We start from the raw sequence: 19137 nt of genomic DNA, 5'->3' as shown, positions 1-19137 counted from the left end.
CTCTTTCCTCTCACGAACACGAACACTCTATCCAACTCTATCACGATCAGCTGATACGCACGGTTTGTTTCTTCGCGTTCTACGATTTATTTATGGGAAATGTCGGCGAATGACGTAACTGGAGTAATTGGACGTGACCGGCCTGTTTTGCTCCATTCTGTTTGCTCGATGCCGCGGCGTGTTTCTCGCGCTTGTAGCTTGTAGAGCTAGAGTAAAGACTGTAAAGAGTGGCGTCGGTCAGTGACGTTGACCAGGAAGACCGCGCGGCCGCGGAGCCGGAGACCGATGTTCCCTACCCGGGGAACTGGGCTACTTGGAATACTTGGGAATACTCGGGATCGCGCGCGCTCCAGAGACATGCCCTGTCAGGGCATCAGGGATGACGTAATTCGATAGAAAAAGAACGGTGACTAGTCCTCGTGTTCGGGTGATCCGTTTCAAGGTTATGTCCACAATCGGAATTAACGGGTGGCGAAGCTAGCGAATGCTCATTGCTCATCGTCGTCGTCGTCCCGTTGTTCTATTCTATACATTCGTTACGCGGCGTGTCAGCCGTCAGGTGTGGTCAGGTGTGGTCAGGTGTCAGGTGTCGGGCTGTGTCGCGCCGCCTATCTACGTGACTCATTGCGTACTCTGACGAAACGAAAGGTAAGTAAGCGTACAGTAACCGCTTCGACGTGATACGTGATATTGGTCGTGTTATTTTATTAGGTTGTACATCCGCTGCTCTTGTTCTCGTTAAAATTTCAACGAGCCGCTCTCTGCGAAGAGAGGATCTCAAATCCGTCAACTGACGCTCTATTTCAGCGTGGAGCAAAGTGGGGCAAAGTGGGACAAAGTGGCTCCCGAGTCTGAGGCCTCAGGCCTGAGGTGAGGTACCAGGCAGCCAGGCACCTCAGCACCTCATTGCCTCTGTACTCAACTGTACCTCTGATGTAAGAGACTCGTTCGAGCTCTATTTGTGCAACTAATTTATCTGACAAATTAAACTATAGCACGGCAAATGAAATATAATTATATTATACATTTATTTGCTTATGTCAAGACGTTATCTTTGTATCTAATGCTAAAGTAAATGCTGATAAATCCTCATTGATCAGAGAAGACGAACAAAAAGCATAAATTCTTTCAGTTGTTTGCATAGTTAAAAAAAAGTTTATTTTGCATTTAATGTGCGTTTATACTTATAAAAGTATCTTGTATGCTAATTAGAATACAGTTCTTCTTAACACACAATCGTAGCTCAAGTATTACTGTCAATAATTTCTAATATCAGAAGCATATCGACAAACTAACACTAATAAACATTTTGATAGCAGCTGTGTGTATCCCTGCTCAATATAATAAGCGCCAAATATGTTGTACAAATAAATTATTGGATGACGCATGATCTGCATGATAAAAGTCTCAGCAGTCTGCCAAGTGCACACAAGAGTTCTTCTCAAAGGTTAGAGTTGTACTGTAACTTATTAGATATAAATATCTTTATTTTAAGAGTTGCCCGAGAGAGAGACGAGGATCAAAGTACGAAAAAGCTACGGAATTTGATTGAGAAGGAACGAGAAAGGAACAGGCAACAAAATGGTCTTCGAGTCGATCATTGCCGAGCTCCTCAACAAGGTGATCGGCGAGTATATTGAGAACTTGGACTATACGCAGCTTAAAGTCAGCCTCTGGGGAGGTAAGAACGCACTCGGCACTCCCCTAATCGCTATCGTTCAAAAAGACAATTGTTATCTCGTGTAATAAACCCTTTGCTTTCAGGTGATCTTGTGTTAAATGACTTGTTAATAAAAGAGTCTGCATTGGATGTATTGGATCTTCCGGTGAGATTGGAATATGGTCGCTTAGGTATAAAAATTGCGTTATTTGTTTAATTATATGCAAATTATAACAGCTAAAGCTGTTAAATAAATAATGATAAACTTGATATTGACTGAGTTGAGATTGTGGTACGATACATAGAAGATAACGTGCATAGAATGTACTATTTTGCAATAAAATGCTTTCAGGGAAATTAATACTGAAGATTCCATTCAAAGATATGTGGAATGGCCAGATTGATGCGATAGTCGAGGAGCTGTTTATCCTGGTAGTGCCTACAAGTCAAGTTTCGTATAACGAAGAGAAAGAGACGAAAACGCAATTGGAAGCTAAACGGGCGGAACTCGCGAGGGTGGAAAAGAGGAAACAATTAGCGGACCTAAAATGTAACTAAACATTTATGTTTATATATATATATATATATAAACTAATGTAGAGTAGTCTAAATTTTCACAATTGTGTAATGATAACGTATATAATTTGACATTACTGTTCTTCAAAATTATTTTAAATATTCGTAATTTTTATACGATTAAATTGAGATTACGGGCCTATACGGGCGGAAATGTCTTTTAATCTCTAATCTTTATTTTTTTACACGTGGATTTAAAATCTTTCAACTTTTGCAGCGCAAGAAAAATTGGACGATTCGATGGTTGAGAAGCTGATCGCTCGCATGATCAAGAACATTCACGTAGAGATCAAGAGGATTCATGTACGGTACGAGGACCATGTCACCTTCAAAGAGCATCCGTTTTCCGTTGGCTTCACCCTGAGTACCTTCGTCCTCGAGAGCTGTACAGATTCCTGGGAAACTACTGGCAATCTGAAGGAAATGTATGCCATTCCGCAGATCTTTAAACTGTGCGGCCTGGACGGACTGGCTGTCTACCTCAATACAAGCGTGGAGCAGTATAGCAAGAGCTCGCAGTCTTCGTATTCCACTCTTTTTTGTAGTGGCATCGCAACCATGGACTATACACCAACAGGTTATCAATATCTGCTAGGACCGATCAACGTCAAGTCCAAGCTCAGACTTAATCCCAAACCAGAGTCCGACGGCAGCAATTATACCATCCCCAAGGTGACTTACACTCGACATTCTTGGTCTTCTCACAGCTGAGAAGCTTTCAAACTAGGTTGAATGATTTTATATTTTGCTTCCCCCCCCCCCCCTCGCAGGTATGGCTGGATCTGGAGATGCAGAAATTGCGGATTGGCTTAACAAAGCGTCAATATCAGACCTTGGTGCGGTTAGGAGAGGGCCTAGATCACGCGCGGAAAGCCGCGCCGTATCGGAAATACCGACCAAATTTGACATCGTATCGCGGCCACTACAGGGAGTGGTGGCATTTCGCGTATACCTGCGTCCTCGAGGAGACCGTGCGACGGTGTCGTCGTAACTGGGATTGGACACACATGAAGGGGCATCGTGACAGTTGCCGCGCCTACGCCGAGGCTTATCGGACAAAGCTGACGACGAAGAGGTCGGCAAAGGAGATTGATGAACGACTGACGGACTGTGAGACAAAATTGGACATTTTCAACCTGGTAATTATCCGACAGCAGATAGAGATGGAAGTGGAAAGACTGGCGGAGCGGGAGAAGAGCCTAAAGGCGAAGCGAGGTTGGTTCGGTTTTCTGTGGACCAGTTCGCAGGCCGAGGAGACGAAAGAGCTCAATTCGGCTGCAGCCATCATGCGCAGGTTTGTTGTCAAACAACAAATAAGTTGATCAAGTCGAGCTCTTACAAGTTTTTGAATAATTTTAGAGGTTTCTAGGTACTTGAACTATTTTATAAAATTGACTTTAATGAGCATCATGTAATTATCACATTAACGATGATTTAGATTCGAGGAGGCGATGACGCCGCAGGAGAAGGAGAAGCTCTATCGGGCGATCGATTATCAAGAGACTAGCGCGCCCGCACATTATCCAGAGATGTACGAGATGGTTGACACACGTTTCCTTCTGCATGGTTTGCAAATCTCTCTGCTGGACACGGACAAGGAGCACCCGTGCATCTTGGACTTGCAGCTACATGGCGTACGAGCAGGTTTCAAGTCGCGGCCATCCGCGAACGCGATCCTCGTCACTGCCTCTATCAGCGACATGAAACTGCTAGGCGTGACGCAGAATGGTCGCGTGCCTTCGCTCTTTAATCCGGAACACGGCAGCTCTGATAGCGCCCTGCTGTCGGTGTCCTATGAGAAGAATCCAATCGACAGGCTGTGCGGTGATCGTGTTATTGTCAAGTCTCGATCCGTCGACATCATCTACGATGCGCAAACTATTCTAAAACTGGTCGACATGTTTAAGGTACTCATTTCGTCTCGATTCTCGAATGCGCGATAGATTTGCAGGAAATCCTAAAATGAGGAAAATTTCTGCTTGCATCTGCCAGAATTTTCCATGAATTCTTCTGATTATAATTTATTTCTTCGTATCTGTTGCGAACCATTTGTTGTTTTTTTTAGATGAATATTTTCCACAGGTGCAAGACTCTTCGACGCTGAATCAGCTGCAAACAGCCGCGGCGGAACGGCTAGTGGGCTTGAAGGAAATGTCGGCGCTCGGATTGGAATATGCTATAGAAAAACATTCGGTGTTGGACATACAAGTGGATATGCAAGCGTCGCAACTTATCATACCGCATGGCGGTCTCTACGAAGACTCAAAGGCGTTAATTGTCGTGAATCTAGGTAGTCTAAAGATGCATTCCCTGGAGAAAGGCAAGAGCGACATGGCTGGTGCTAGCGTTAAACAACTGGTTAGCATGGGCAAGAGCGAAGAGGAAGTACTGCTGCATCTGAGGGAATACAGCTACGACAAATTCGTTTTGAAGATAGCCAACTTTCAAGTAATGATAATAGATTTCCACAAAACAATTTATACTATTTCATGTATATGTATTTTGTAACAAACTGCTATATTCTTAAAATTTATTTGTTGCCAGGTGCTGGTCTCGCTGCCGAATGAAGAGTGGCGATCAGTCTTGGCAAGCACCGAGAGTCCCCTGACATTGCTCCACCCAACTACATTGGAAATTCAGTTCCACAAGTGCCTGGTGACGGACGATCCTTTGTTGCCAAAACTACGGCTCCTCGGTCACCTGCCGTCAGTTGCCGTGAACATAACGGATGTTCGACTGCTACAAGCGCTCTCAATCGCGCAGAGCATCTCCTTACCCGAGGAGGAAAAACCCGCCGAGTTGCAGCGTACCTCCCTCTCCAAATCCGTCTCGCAGCTATCGCTGAAGGAGCTTGGCACCACGATATCGAGCATCGCCGACAAAAGGAAACAGCAGCAGGAAACTGCCGCCGCGCCGATGAAGCAGACCACTGACTTGGAGATGAAATTCGAGATGAAGGAGTTCACGCTGTCAATGTCCAGACAACGAGACGACGACGCATCTTCAGAATTCATCAGGTTTGCGACGCACGATTCGTCCCTATCTTTTTGTCCCCATTACCTTACAATTTAATGGAAATTTTCGATTAGCTCCGACGAGCCTCTCTGAATTTACTCGTTTCTCTCAGATTACAGGTGCTACAGTTGGAGGCAGAACTGCTACAACGTACGTACGATCAGAAGGTGCAGCTGCGGTTAGGCGGCGTGCAGATCCGGCAGCTGTATGAAAATCAGGAGATCTTCATGGTCAACACGCCGATGTTGGCCGGCAGAGATGAGTATTTGATCGTCGTGCAATATGTGAATGTGAACAAACGCTCGCCGGAGTTCGTCACGCGACACGGCTCTGTCGTGAAGCTGCTTCGACTGGAATTCACCTCGCTGGACGCGCTGTTACATCAAGAAGCGCTTATCGAGCTGCTACGATTTAGCACGTACATTCAGGACCGAATAAACTCGCTCGAAGGTGCTCAGAGGAAGGAAGTCGAGCGTCCTCGACCGATCCGTTTGACCTCTATCCAGGAGGAGACTTCTGGTTTCCTCAAGGAGCAGTTACAGAAACAAAGATTGAGACCCACCGGAGGTGGACGACGCAGAAGGCAAACCGTTGAGTGTATCGATCTAAAGGTGAACGCTAAGATTGGCTCGATCAATCTCAAGATTTCCAGCGCCGCCCGGGATATTACCGCGCTCTACGTCGAGGGTATCAGCGCCAGTTTTCTCAGCAAGTCCTCGTATTCGCAAGTGAACGCCGATCTGGCCTCGCTCAGCATTAAAGATCTCAATCCTTCTTCTATGTACAGGGATATCGTGGCTGTGGAGGGTACTGAGTCTTTACAGATCCAAACGGTGATGTACAACATTGAGCAATGGGAGATGGGCAAGAGCAACATGTCCGTCAAGGTGACTATGGGTTGCCATCGCATCGTCTTTCTAAATGCATTTGTTACCAGCATTATGAATTTCCTTAACAACTTTCAAGCGGCGCAGAAAGCTATCAAAGACGCATCGGCGGCGGCGGCGGAAGCCGCGAAGACAAACATCAAGGACGTTCAAGAAAGTGCCTCGCGCATTGAGCTGAGTGTTAAAATCAAGGCGCCCGTCATATACGTGCCGATGAACTCCAAGAACCAGCATAGCTTGATGCTAGACATGGGCAATCTCATGGTATGTAACGTCTTCAAGAAGCTAGAGGTGACGAACGAGGAAACCGGTGAATGTCCCGTGGTAGATGAAATGAAGATCGAACTGCAGAATTTGAAACTATCTCGAGTTCGACTGAACATGGAGAAGTTTACCAGCGAGAACGAGGTGCTGCTGTTGGAACCAGTAACGTTTACGCTGCTAATGAAGCGTAATCTATCTACCGCCTGGTTCACTGCCATTCCGGACATCGATATGTTTGGCAGATTGAATAAGATTAATCTGCTGTTGAGTAAAGAGGACTACGCTACGATTTTGAAAGTGCTGGAGCAGAATCTGGGCGAGACATTCGAGGAGTCGAAACCCGTGCAAGCCCTGCCGTCCACCGTCAAGTCCGAATGCAGCGGAGAGCTTGAGATCCAACCGGCGTACAAATATGAGATTGACGCATCGCGAGAAGCACCATCGTTGGACGCACAGGAACGACACGCTCACACATCCGTCAAATTCGAGTTTATCATGGATAGTCTGGTGATCAGTCTCTTCACCGGCGGCTCCAAGTCGCTGCAGTCGCAGACATCGCCGTTGCATCTGCCCGAGTATGGACTGGCGCGCTTCAGTCTCACGCACTTTGCCGTGAAGGGCCGTGTGTTTGCGGACGGTCTACTGGCCACGTCGATCCTGCTGATGAACTGCACGCTAGACGACATACGACAGAGTCGAGAGGGCTCGCTAGTGCGAATCATGGAAAGGACAGGCAGCGGCGCGCCTTTGTCAGGATCCTCGCCGAGCGAGGATTATCTCAACGACAAAGAACACAACGTCAGGAGTATGCTGGACGTGACAGTGCGCCAGAGCCCGAACGACACGTTCGCCGACGTGCGAGTGTTCTCTTTCAGCATCATCGTGTCCCTCGATTACCTCATGAAGATCAAGGATTTCTTCGATGTGGCTGTCGCGAACAAGACGACAGCTATCACTTCCTCCTCGAGAAACGAACCGGTGATGCCAAAGAAGAAACCAGCGCAACAGCAGTCGATTGCTTCGACGCCCAAGATGTTAACTGTAAATCTGCACGTGGAAAAGCCGGATATTATCCTGCTTGAGGACATGGACGATATCAACTCGAATTGCATAGTACTGAATACAGAATTGTTGCTGAAGGTGCGCATCATGGGGGAGCACCAGGTGATCGCGGGCTCCATTAAAGATCTCTCGCTGCTGACGGGGATATACAATCCTGTGAAGAGGGCCGATTGGATTTATCAGGTCTTGAGACCATGCAGCATTAGCGTAGCCGGTTCCACGCCGGAGGGCAAAGGACTCCATTTAGAAGTCTGTTGCACGGACATCCACGTTTCTGTTTCGCCAGGTGTAATCGAAATATTGAATAAGGTCATTCATACGGTGACGAGAAAGGAGGAAGAGGACAAAGAAATTGTTAAGGCCGAGCCTAATTACGAAGGATTGTGGATCGTCACGCCCTTTGAAGAGAATAATTATTGGTTCTTAAAGACAGAAGTCGCAATGGAAGCACTCGAAGAGTTTATTATGTATCCGGACGACGAGATTGCGGCGGCGGCGGCGGCGGCGGCGGCGGCGGGGGCGGCGGTGGCCTACAAGCCCGAATTGGCAATCGTCTCGGCGCCGACGATCTTGTTCACCCTGGAGGCAGGTGTCGGCAACAAAACTCTGCCCATGTTGCTGCTTCATGTGAGTTTCCAAAGCAATGTCAACGATTGGAGCACAAAATCTATGAGCGTAGACTGTACAATGTCGGTGATCATGTCGTATTATAACAGTCGCCTCGCGCTGTGGGAACCACTGATCGAGCCGATAGAAGGCTCCGATAACGGTAAACGCGTCTCGACGCCGTGGGAACTGAAAACCAAAATCCAATTTAACGACATAATGCTAGACTCCAGAGGTGCCAGTGCGGTTAGCCCCAGCTCGGAGAGCGAACCCGAAGAGCTACATCAGTCTACTAAGATGTCCATTGACGTTACGTCCTCTGATAATCTGGAGATAACCGTGACGAAGACGTGTCTGGATGTTCTGAAACAACTCGGCCATTCGTTTTCCTCGGCTATGGAGGCCAGCGGAAAAGGGCCAACCAGGAAAGTGGCGCCGTACGTGCTGAAGAACGAAACCGGCTTGGCGATAATACTCGACCTGGAGCACAGCCTCTTCAAGGTCATTATAATGAGAAATCTAAAATTTCTTTCCGTTTGCCTATTCATCTGTCTGTAATATATAAATGACAGTCTTGAATATAAAAGACAATGGTTCTTATAGATTTTTGATGATGGATCGAGAATAAGGGACCACAATGACTCGTATATGGAAGTGATTCTTGAAACTGGTGCGTCGATAGAGCTCGCGTCGAAGACATCCAAGCTGGATGACACGCGTCTTCTCGAGCAGTTGAAAGTGGAGACCGTGAAGGACAGAGAAGACAGTAAATTCTCTATATCTGTAAGTTATTACATAGACGTAGCGTGTAAAATTGTAGGGATTCGCGATTTCTTTGACGAATCTAAAGTAAATCGTTTCTTGATAAAAATGTCGAAAACAGTGCTCGACTGAAGCGACTGAAGATAGCTTTCAGATTACAAATAGATCCACAAAAGTTCATTCAATTATAAGTATGTCGAAACTTGAAAATTTTTAATAAGGAAACCTTGAATCTAAGATACCAGTCAATAAATCTATTCTCAATATGCGTATCACATATGATACAACTTGTTGAATTTGTAATTAATAGGACGGATAAATTGACTATTTTATCATTATTGCCATACTAATTAATATGACATTTTTAATAGTTTAAAGGTATTCAAGGCAAACTGGCGATACCTGTGTTGAGAGCGGATAGGAGATTCTTCTCTTTGAAGCACCGAAAGGAGGGCTCTGAGGAATGGGGCATCGTGTCGGATGTCATTGTGGAGGAGGGTAGCACGATTGTCACTCTTAGAAGCATTCTTCAGGTAAATAGAGAAAAAAACATTATTTTTATCAATAATAATCAGCTTTCCGCCGTGTCGTAGGTTCACAATCATTTCGCCCAGCCGATATCCGTTTATTATATGACGAAACGTGGAAATGAGGTGGAATGTGTGGGCACAGTGGCACCGGATGAGAAGCTCAATTTACCCCTAGATGCCGTGTACACCCCGACCAACATTTACTGGCTGTTTTTTAGCGTCGATGGGTACGTACATTCGCATTTTTTGACATTAGTAACATTATTTTATTTTGACTATTGCATAAAGCTATTCAATGTAACTTTGTAAATATAAGATAATATATATAAAAGATAAGATAATAAAAAATTGAAATACATATAATATGTATTCTTATAAGATATTAACACGAGGGAGCTTTGACATACAAATTTTCAATGACTAGATCTAATTTACTTTAGATATATGGTATCAGTTGAGCCATTCATATGGAAGGACCTGCAAAAAACTGTTTCCATGACGAAACTATTGAAATGCGAGTCGCGATCCAAGCAGGATGCCACAGAACCATTTTACATTCAGGTCAACATTTTTTTCTTTTATTAATATAATTTCCATGATAAAATATATGTGTACTTGTCGCCTAAGCGTAGATAATTTCGTTGAGTTAATTAAAATGACGAATTAATTAAGTTGACGAATATATTCTTGGTTAATAACAAATAATAGAGAAATAGGGGATCCATCCATATTTGTACAGGCTGTAGGAGAGATCGAGCAGGTATATTTCGAAAATACCACTCGTCACACCATGGCTAGTACCGTCTACAACGTACACCTGTATCCATCTGTGTACTTGAAGAATTTCCTACCAATCGACATAATTATCTGCTTGCCTGGCACTGCTCAGGAGAGCTTACTCGAAGCAAGTGCCTCTCTGCAACTTCCTACGATTGATCCAGCCAAGTCGAATATAATAATTAAGGTAGAATATACACGTCAATTAATAAAAATTTAATAATTGTATTGAACTTTTTTAACTTTTATTATGATTAAAATGTGAATTTTAACAGAATCCTCTAGGATTTTAGGATAAGAGAATAATACAATATAACAATCTAAATAATAATATAAAATGTGTGAAATATATTTGTTTGGTAAGATATATATAAAATATTTGCCATTTATTTATTTAAAGTGAATAACGTATTACAGCTACCCAATTACCTCGAGAAAGATTGGTCGTGCAAAGGAGAGATAGTGGCAAACCCACCGGAGTTCGCGGTTTGGTCGTTCGAATCTTTCGACAGCGCGCAGAAGGTGATCCTGGATCTCGGAATGCATACGTCTTACAAGCACAGTTCGATCGTCATGGCGCTGTATTGTCCCTTCTGGATGCTGAACAAGACTGGTTTAATGCTATCCTATAGAGTATGTTTCCAGCGATAATCTCGTCGCTTTTTTCTTGGTAACTTTGCCTCTTGGCATACGATTTGCAATTTATTATTAATTTTTACATCCGCCAAAGAAATCTTTCTCTGAAGCTTTCTAAGATTTTCAAATCTCAGCCAAACCATGTTCTAAAGAGCCCCCTTTCGCTCGACTCAAACATTGTGAAATTCTTTATTAATATGCACTTTTCTTATGTCATACATACTAACGTTTGCTTCTTCGTCCGATCTTCAGCCTTTCTCGTGCCCCTCTCAGAACACCCCCCCCTCCCCCGCCTCGACCACGTTAGTGTATCGCAATACTAACCAGCATTGCATCTTGCCTGATTAGAACCCTGTATTCAACATGCTCCATTATTTTACAGAAATCAAGTAAGGGTGGCAAAGAGCATTCGAGTCCGATCAAGGTAGAGATTTCCTGTTATCGTGCCGCATTATTGTGCTTCTCGTAAATAGTTATCTCTAGTATTATTAGCAAAATTAGCTATCAGAATTTTGTCTAATCTTATACAATTATTGGATTATTGATAATAATTATAAAATAATTTTATGAACAATCATCATATACCACTCAATTATCAAATTTTGTTGTCGACTGGATATCAATATTTATCGCTCTATATTCGTAAAAATGTACATGCAAACGTCTTTCAGAAATTCGTTTCCGCTATGAAACCCCATCGGCAACGCGCACAGTTGTACAGGAAGAGGAAAACGCGCGCGGTGACGCATCGTTTTATTTCAATATTATCGCTGTTCTCGTGCTTGTGTTCGCAAAATTATCAATTATTGTGAAATAACAATTGTCTAATCTAGTCGTGTCGCCGGAATTGAACGCCGTAAATTGTGTTAGATTATCATTGTGTTACTCGTATTGTGCCAATTTTTAACAATTGCATTTTATCGAACATAAGTCGCACTCATACGTAAACGTTAGCTATGTATATCATGTGTAATTGTGCTTCATCACACACGCTAATTCATTTTCTGTTCTCTTTACCTAGTCCCTTCTCTTCTCATTTAATTTATATTTAGATTTTTTAAATCATTGCGTTCTTGAATATGGCGAATCCACTCGATCCTCGAGCGTCTCAGCGTTTTCCTCGTTTGCGTTTTTTTTTTTTTTAGATACTATAGACGTAAAACATGCCGATTGCAATGCAAAATCGACAAAGTTTGTATAACGAGCTAATATTATGGAGGTGTTTGTTACTTGTTTTTATTAACTGCATGATGTACCAAAGGAATTATTTTTGACGAACTGAACGAGATTAACTTATATATCGATTGCTCTTTCCAGACAACGGACGATTACTTAAACATCTTGTACCATCCGGAGCACTTTAAGGGACCTATTCTGTTCTCGTTCCGCTCCAAAGCCTTCTTCGGCAAGAAGAAGGCCATGATCAGAGTGGAGGATGGAGAGTGGTCCGACAAATTCTCCATCGATGTCGCGGGCAGCGAGGGTGTGGTAGCCTGCAAATACAATGGAATGACATATCAGGTTCTTACATCGATCTTTTTTATTCATTAGAGATTAGAGTATATTGACAGGTATAATAATTATTTTATATATTGTACATACATGCATACCTACATACATACATACGTATGTACGTACATACATACACACACATACATATATGGAACAGGGATATATGAAACAGTAAAGACTAGAATAAGAGGGAAAACAGAAGTAAAAAGTACAAAGTATAAACGATAAAACTCTCGTTTTTTCTTTGTGACAGATCGGGGTACACAATCAATTGACATACAACTTGTTGACCAAGCAGATTACATTTACGCCCTACTACATACTTATCAACAACGCAGATTTCCTCATAGAATGCCAGGAGGGCGATCGACCAGCCGATTCAATGGCCAAAGTACGTTAGATATAAGCAATTCAATTACTGTATCGCTCAAATATCTTAGTGAAATTATTGCACTACAATGTCACTGCTGCATGCCAAGGTACCTCCTGGTGAATGCGCGGCCTTGTGGCCTAGAACCGAACACGAGAACAAGACTTTGAAGGCCAAAGTCGCGGGTCAACCTGAGAAAACCGCGGCATTTATTTATACCGATAGCCATACGACTCTGCTGAAATTGGACAATAAGGTAATTAAGCACAGTAACAAAAAATAACAATTATATTACACATAATTTATTTATAAAGTTCTGGAGCACAAGAAGACTAGAATAAATAATCAAGTATTTGTGTGTTTCGCGTTTTATATTTTTAATAAAACCTTTTGCACACTACAGTATGGAGGGATCAATGTGGACGTGCAAATCAGCGAGGGCGGCGTTTACATATCCATGTCGGCCTACATTCCGGGCAATGCGCCGGCTTTGATCGTCAACCATACGCCACATACCATCAATCTATGGGAAAAAGGTTCAATTAACGTTAGGTATGTTGGAAATTCGTCCAAGTGATCGTTAAACTTGATGCCAGGATGCGGTAAATTATCCCATATATTGATTTATTTATATGAATCAATCACGTGTTTGTACATTGACAGGTCTGTACAGTCATACAACAGGATGTTTTATACTTGGGAAAATCCGGCGGGTCCACGAAAATTGGTTTGGGAGGATAACAACGGCAAGGAAATCGAAGACAATCTTCGCAAGGTAAACGGGAAAGATGATGAAAAGCAAGAGAGATCTCGTTCGTAAAAGTGGAGAATACGAATGAACGCCATCCTCGTTTCTTTTCCAGGATAATCTTGGTACCTTCCAACTGCCGGATATAGACGAGAAACTGTTTTACGTCTCGTTCCTGGACGGTACTCAGCGAGTGCTGCTCTTCACTACAAATCTGAAAATCGCCGAGGATTGTCAGCTGGCCGGTGACTTGGAAGTAATAGATCAGGAAATCACGCTGAACATTCACGGTATTGGATTCTCTCTCGTGAACAACATCACCAAGTCCGAGTTGTTGTATATGTGCATTGCCAGGTGAGAATATTGCGACTCTTTTAATCTTAAATTTTATTTAAATATATTCTACCATTTTTCAGATTTAAACAATAATTTAATTCTATTCATATACACAATTGTATAATTTTTATATAATAATTAATTACTTTAAATTTGATATTACTTAACGAAATGATAATTATCCTCTTTATAATTATGCTATTGTGTAATATTAATGTGATTCTATTATAATCCAGCTCTGGAATTATATGGGAGACGCGTAAATCTCTTGGCGGCCGATGGCGAGCGTTAAATATCAAGGAAGTTAACGCCATCGAGGAAGGATATCAACGGTACATTAGAGAATTGCAAATCGGCAAGGACGCAGACTACCGGGCGATGTTGGACCCGAAACTAATGGTAAAATAAAAAGCTTTCACTCAATTCAAGCTTCTAAAGCTTGGATCTCATTTAATTTCCGGATTAAGAAGCTAACTCGATCATTATGTAGGAATATATATATATACATATAATAATTATTTCACATTCCTAGGTGGATTATCTGAATATGGAGATGCTGAGGCCGCATCGTAGGTACATGCGACGTACGTTTCAAACTGGGCTTTGGCTACAATATCGTACCTCAGCGCATCAAGTACAGCTGCACGCAAAGATCAATAAGCTTCAGATCGACAATCAGTTTTCGGAGTGCGTCTTTCCAGTTATATTAGCTCCAGTGCCACCGCCGAAAAGCGTCACGCAGAGTACAGGTATCAATTATTATTTGTATGGCGTGAGAAACAATTTCCTTTATTGTACTCTTTTGTGATATGCATTTCAATTTTAGTCATTGTATATACACTAATGAAAGCAGACAATGTCCCGAATTTTGTATAAATTATATATTTCTTTGTAATTTCTTTTATTCTTTGTTTCTGTAGTCATGAAACCTTTCGCGGAGCTCAGTATGGTCAAGCGCTTGTTGGAGTACAGCACCGTGCAACAATTCCGATACTTTAAGGTTCTCATACAAGAGTTTCACATCAAGGTGGACATCGTCTTTATAAATGCAATAATGGGCCTGTTCGAAGCGGACGAAGTCAACGACGCCGAAGAGGTGAGATATGGAATTGAGGCGGGATATTGAGATTTATTTAGATTGTTTTAGGATATATAGATTATCATCTCGTTCGTTCATTTCAGAGTGCTTTATTCCGTACAGACATGAAACTGGTTAACGAACCGTTAATGTACCACGTCAGTCTCATCACCACGGCCGAGCAAAAGAACTTCTTTGATCTGCTGCACTTCTCGCCTCTCAAGGTGTGCCTCTCGCGCGTTTTAATACGCGTGTGAATACAAAAATCCTACATGTATTATCTACCTTAACAGTCGAGTCTTCGCTTACTTTTTCTTTCTTTGTTCATACAGATACACATCAGTTTCTCAATGACTGGAAGCGGAGGAGGACCCTCAGCGTTGCCGCAAGTACTTAATGTCCTGTTGCAAGGAATCGGCGTGACGCTGACGGATATTAACGACATTGTGTTCAAGTAAGGTTTTTAACTTATTGTAAGAGGTGTAACTAGTAGAGGTATTTTTTAAAAAATTACTAGACTCAAGATCTCAAATTATGATCTTAAATTTCTAAAGCCTTGCAGTCTTATATATTGTACAGAACAAGTTCTTCTATTGGCACAGATTGGCGTACTTTGAGAGAAACTATGTATTCATGACGCACAAGCAGCTTGTTTCCGAGGCGAGCACTCATTATGCAGGCCAGGCGATCAAGCAGGTGTATGTACTCGTGCTGGGACTCGACGTGATCGGTAATCCATACGGGCTCGTGGTCGGGACGATGAAGGGCATCGAGGACCTGTTCTACGAACCCTTCCAAGGGGCCATACAAGGTCCGGGGGAGTTCGCGGAGGGCCTGTACCTCGGGGTGCGCAGCATGCTGGGCCATACCGTCGGCGGAATGGCGGGCGCTGTGTCAAAGATCACGGGAGCGATGGGTGTGTGTCTCGATCAATGTGTCCTTTAAATTATATTCGATTAAAAAGGTTGTAGGCCTATTTGTGCGCTCGCAAAGGATGTCGTACACTATGAATAAAAATGTTACACTGTGTTTAATCGTAGTAATGTTCACCATATAAAAGTTTTATTTTTTATTTTTTATTTATTTATGTTTTCTTTATTTCAACTGCATATATAAATAAATATATATATATATATATTTACTTTATTACTCACTTGCTTTTGTAGGCAAGGGTATAGCTGCTCTGACCTTCGACAAAGATTACCAGCGAAAGAGGCAAGAACAGCTTAACAAACAGCCCGCTAACTTACAAGAAGGTCTCGCACGAAGCGGAAAGGGTTTAGTCATGGTAAGATCGCGGGTTAATTATTTTATTGATTAATTTATTTGATACATCTAGGAATTATTTATCTCACTTGACAGGGTGTATTCGATGGTGTAACGGGTGTAGTAATGAAACCCATATCAGGTGCAAAGGAGGAAGGAGTAGAAGGATTTTTCAAAGGGTTTGGAAAAGGTGTTGTTGGACTCGTTACTAGACCTACGGCTGGTGTTATCGACTTTGCAAGTGGTTCCTTTGGAGCTATCAGACGGTATGGCTCGTTAAGTATGCAAAAGTAGTCTTAATAACTTAATTATTAAGACAATTGAAATTTGGAATTGTTTATAAATTAGCCTAATTAATCTATACATGTAATATGGAGATTACATTGTAACATTCGTTTTAGAGCCACCGAGCTGGGTGAAGAAGCAAAAAGAGTACGATCGCCTAGATTTCTGCAACCGGACAGTCTTGTTAGACCGTACATAAAGGATGAAGCCGAAGGCAATAAGATATTGAAGGTAAGAATTTTATTCTTCTAAGTATCCTTGATACTTTTATCTTTAAATTTCAGATAGATGTTTCGTTTTTAGTAGGCCTATTCTATTATAATGGTACATTTCTATAGAGGATGTATTATTAATTTATATAGAATTATTATAAATATTATGTATGTATAAATGAATAGAGAAAGAAGAATTAATATGCTCTTTAGGAAATATTATTTCATACAGTATAATATTCTCTCTAAAAAATTATACGGAATTAAATTTTACAAGAAAGTCTTTCTATATGAAATAAATATGAGATTTCTTTTTCATAGGAATTGGAAAAGGGGAAATATGCGCACACAGACGTTTACGTCTACCATGTGTTCATCAACAAAGACGTACTATTACTCACCGACAAAAGATTATCGTATCTCGAACACAGTGATTTGTTTGGTGGTTGGCGGGTTAGTAAATTTATTAACACTTATTACAGTTAGTAGTATTTATTACATTGATCAATTACCATCTTCTCTTCTCAAAATAAAAGAAATGGCTATATATCTATGCTTTTGTCATTTTTTTTTCCAGGTTGACTGGAGTCATACTTGGAACGAATTTAGCGGACCGGCAAGAGTCGTAGAGAAAGGTGTACAAATTTTTACCAAAGACGCTACTAAGAGAAAGAAACTCGGTGGTCTATTCGGCAGTGCGGATCAATCAAAGATACTATTAATAACTGATCATAATATTAAACAGGTACGTATTACCAGCTAGTTGTACAGTTTCGCAAAAGTATTTTCTATTAAAATATCATAATTATATGGAGGGGTGAAAACCACAGTGGTGTAAGTCAAATTTTTAAAAATATTTGACTTACACCACTGTGGTTTTTACTCCTCCATATATATAATTAATTTGCATCATACGTGATGTATATTTTATCATATATTTTATCTCACGATTTGTTATCTTTCCCATAGTTGTTGTGTGGTAAAATACAAGAGCAGATTAATCAATCTGGAATATAATAGCGATGCACAAACGTAAAAAAAAAAACGTGCTTGAGCGCTTCGAGCTACAGAAGAAAGTAAAAAGGCGAAAGAGAGAGCAAGCGAGCCAAGCTTCTTCACTTCCGGAACGTTTCGCGAGCGAGTTTGCACATTTTCTACCGACACTATTTATAAGACTGATACCGCGTAAATCGCAACAATCGAATATAAAAAGGAATGCTAATTAATATACTAAGAAACCGTGAAAGAATGTACGGAATCTTTCTTACACTTCACTATGCAACTGTTCAGAGCTTTTTTTGCTATCGGTATCATTACCGAATGAACAATGTTAGATTGGTGCGAAAGATTCGTCGCATTCGTCTTTCAAATAAAGTTGAAAATGAAATATTACGTAGCTTTGAAGTAATTTTTATTAATCAAGACAGTAAAATGTTAGCTTCGATATGTTTTCTCTAACAAATTTGTCAATCCTTTTTTTTAAAAATTCGAACGATTTTATATTAAATGGAATTTCATAGAAAATAATCTTTTGTACTAATAGTTGCAATATCTGAATATCACAAAAGAGAAATTAATCTTTTTTAAAATTTATACTTGTACAGGAATACCACGCGCGCGCGCGCTTTTTATTCGATTGAGCGAATCGTTTTAGTCACACAAGAGTTACCATTTCCATCGTATCGTTAAGAGCTAAGTTTACTACGATCACAAAGTAGAATTTATCGATCGGGGACATAAGAGTAAGTAATCCCCGTGCGTGTTATAAACAAGTAAAGTGAAATGAGTGAAATAGAATGACAAGAAAGTGAATTTTATTTTGACAAACTAAAAATTAGCAGTACAGTAAAATTATACGTACTTGTTGAAGTATTATGCAGATTCTTTATGAAAATCCAATGAACCGGTATTGTTTTATATTTATAGGAAGTTAGTTTTATCACACACACGCACACACCACTAATATGTCGCATCTTTCAATCACATCGTAACGCGAGCGTCATCACTCAAATGATAAATACGGTAATTAATGATTGTAGATGATGAAAGTAATGATATATACGCTTAATTACCTTCCTGCTGAGGCTTCCGGCATCGAGTAAAAATATTAAAAAGGGTTTGCCACGAATGCCATTGACGTATCGATTAGATGCATTGTTAAGACGTAATAAATTTTAATACTGAGCTTTAACGCCTAAATGATTGTGTATCGGTGATACTTCTACCTCGTTTTATTCTTTTTAACGCTAGTTAATAATTAATTAGAATTATAACAAACTAATAAAGTTGATGCTAGGTGGAATTATTTAAGTTTTATAATAATTAACGTAATTGATCTTTGTAACTAATTCTTTTTCACTCGATTCCATGGAGAGTTTTAATTAAAGCCAAAGTAAAAGCATACAGAACTAATTTTATTCGTGCAACGCAATTTGTTAATTATATATGTATAGTGTACACCGTGTGCTTATTATGTATTCAATTAATTTAATTGTACAGTTCTGTTGCAACATTTAATAAAATTATTACAACTGTATTTTCTGTATATTTCGTCT

The 19137-nt window shown here is 41.2% G+C and overlaps 1 protein-coding gene across 3 annotated transcripts; it reads left to right on the top strand.

Annotated features, from left to right (window-relative positions):
- The first annotated feature begins 25 nt into the window (after positions 1-25).
- Positions 26-19118, top strand: Vps13 (vacuolar protein sorting 13C). 3 transcript variants are annotated; one of them, XM_071709817.1, is made up of 37 exons: positions 26-648; positions 712-935; positions 1496-1681; positions 1765-1851; positions 2013-2210; positions 2454-2908; positions 3007-3530; positions 3675-4143; positions 4319-4684; positions 4781-5253; positions 5364-8571; positions 8674-8853; positions 9204-9365; positions 9426-9589; positions 9803-9923; positions 10102-10326; positions 10557-10772; positions 11158-11199; positions 11447-11515; positions 12093-12296; positions 12541-12678; positions 12767-12913; positions 13061-13209; positions 13321-13432; positions 13521-13759; positions 13978-14140; positions 14274-14490; positions 14662-14837; positions 14924-15043; positions 15152-15273; positions 15422-15735; positions 15986-16107; positions 16182-16351; positions 16487-16601; positions 16904-17035; positions 17160-17327; positions 17552-19118. In XM_071709817.1, exons 3-37 carry the CDS (start codon positions 1582-1584, stop codon positions 17597-17599), a joined length of 9915 nt encoding a protein of 3304 aa, XP_071565918.1. In that variant the 5' UTR covers positions 26-648; positions 712-935; positions 1496-1581; the 3' UTR covers positions 17600-19118. The 3 variants fall into 3 exon arrangements, with proteins under 3 accessions (XP_071565918.1, XP_071565919.1, XP_071565920.1); XM_071709818.1 differs by lacking the exon at positions 11447-11515; XM_071709819.1 differs by lacking the exons at positions 11158-11199; positions 11447-11515.
- The last annotated feature ends 19 nt before the right edge of the window (positions 19119-19137 follow it).

Source organism: Temnothorax nylanderi, unplaced genomic scaffold (genome assembly GCF_030848795.1).
Source record: "Temnothorax nylanderi isolate EJ_2023f unplaced genomic scaffold, tnyl_v1.0 TNYL_tig0081_pilon, whole genome shotgun sequence".
NCBI lineage: Eukaryota > Metazoa > Arthropoda > Insecta > Hymenoptera > Formicidae > Temnothorax > Temnothorax nylanderi.
This window is presented reverse-complemented; position numbering and strand designations above follow the sequence as displayed.

Coding starts and splice junctions, on each gene's coding strand:
- Vps13 (XM_071709817.1), top strand. CDS start 1,582: ATGGTCTTCGAGTCGATCATTGCCGAGCTCCTCAACAAGGTGATCGGC. Junction 3,531..3,674: donor GCTGCAGCCATCATGCGCAG/GTTTGTTGTCAA, acceptor ACGATGATTTAG/ATTCGAGGAGGCGATGACGC. Junction 13,210..13,320: donor AAAGGTTCAATTAACGTTAG/GTATGTTGGAAA, acceptor GTACATTGACAG/GTCTGTACAGTCATACAACA.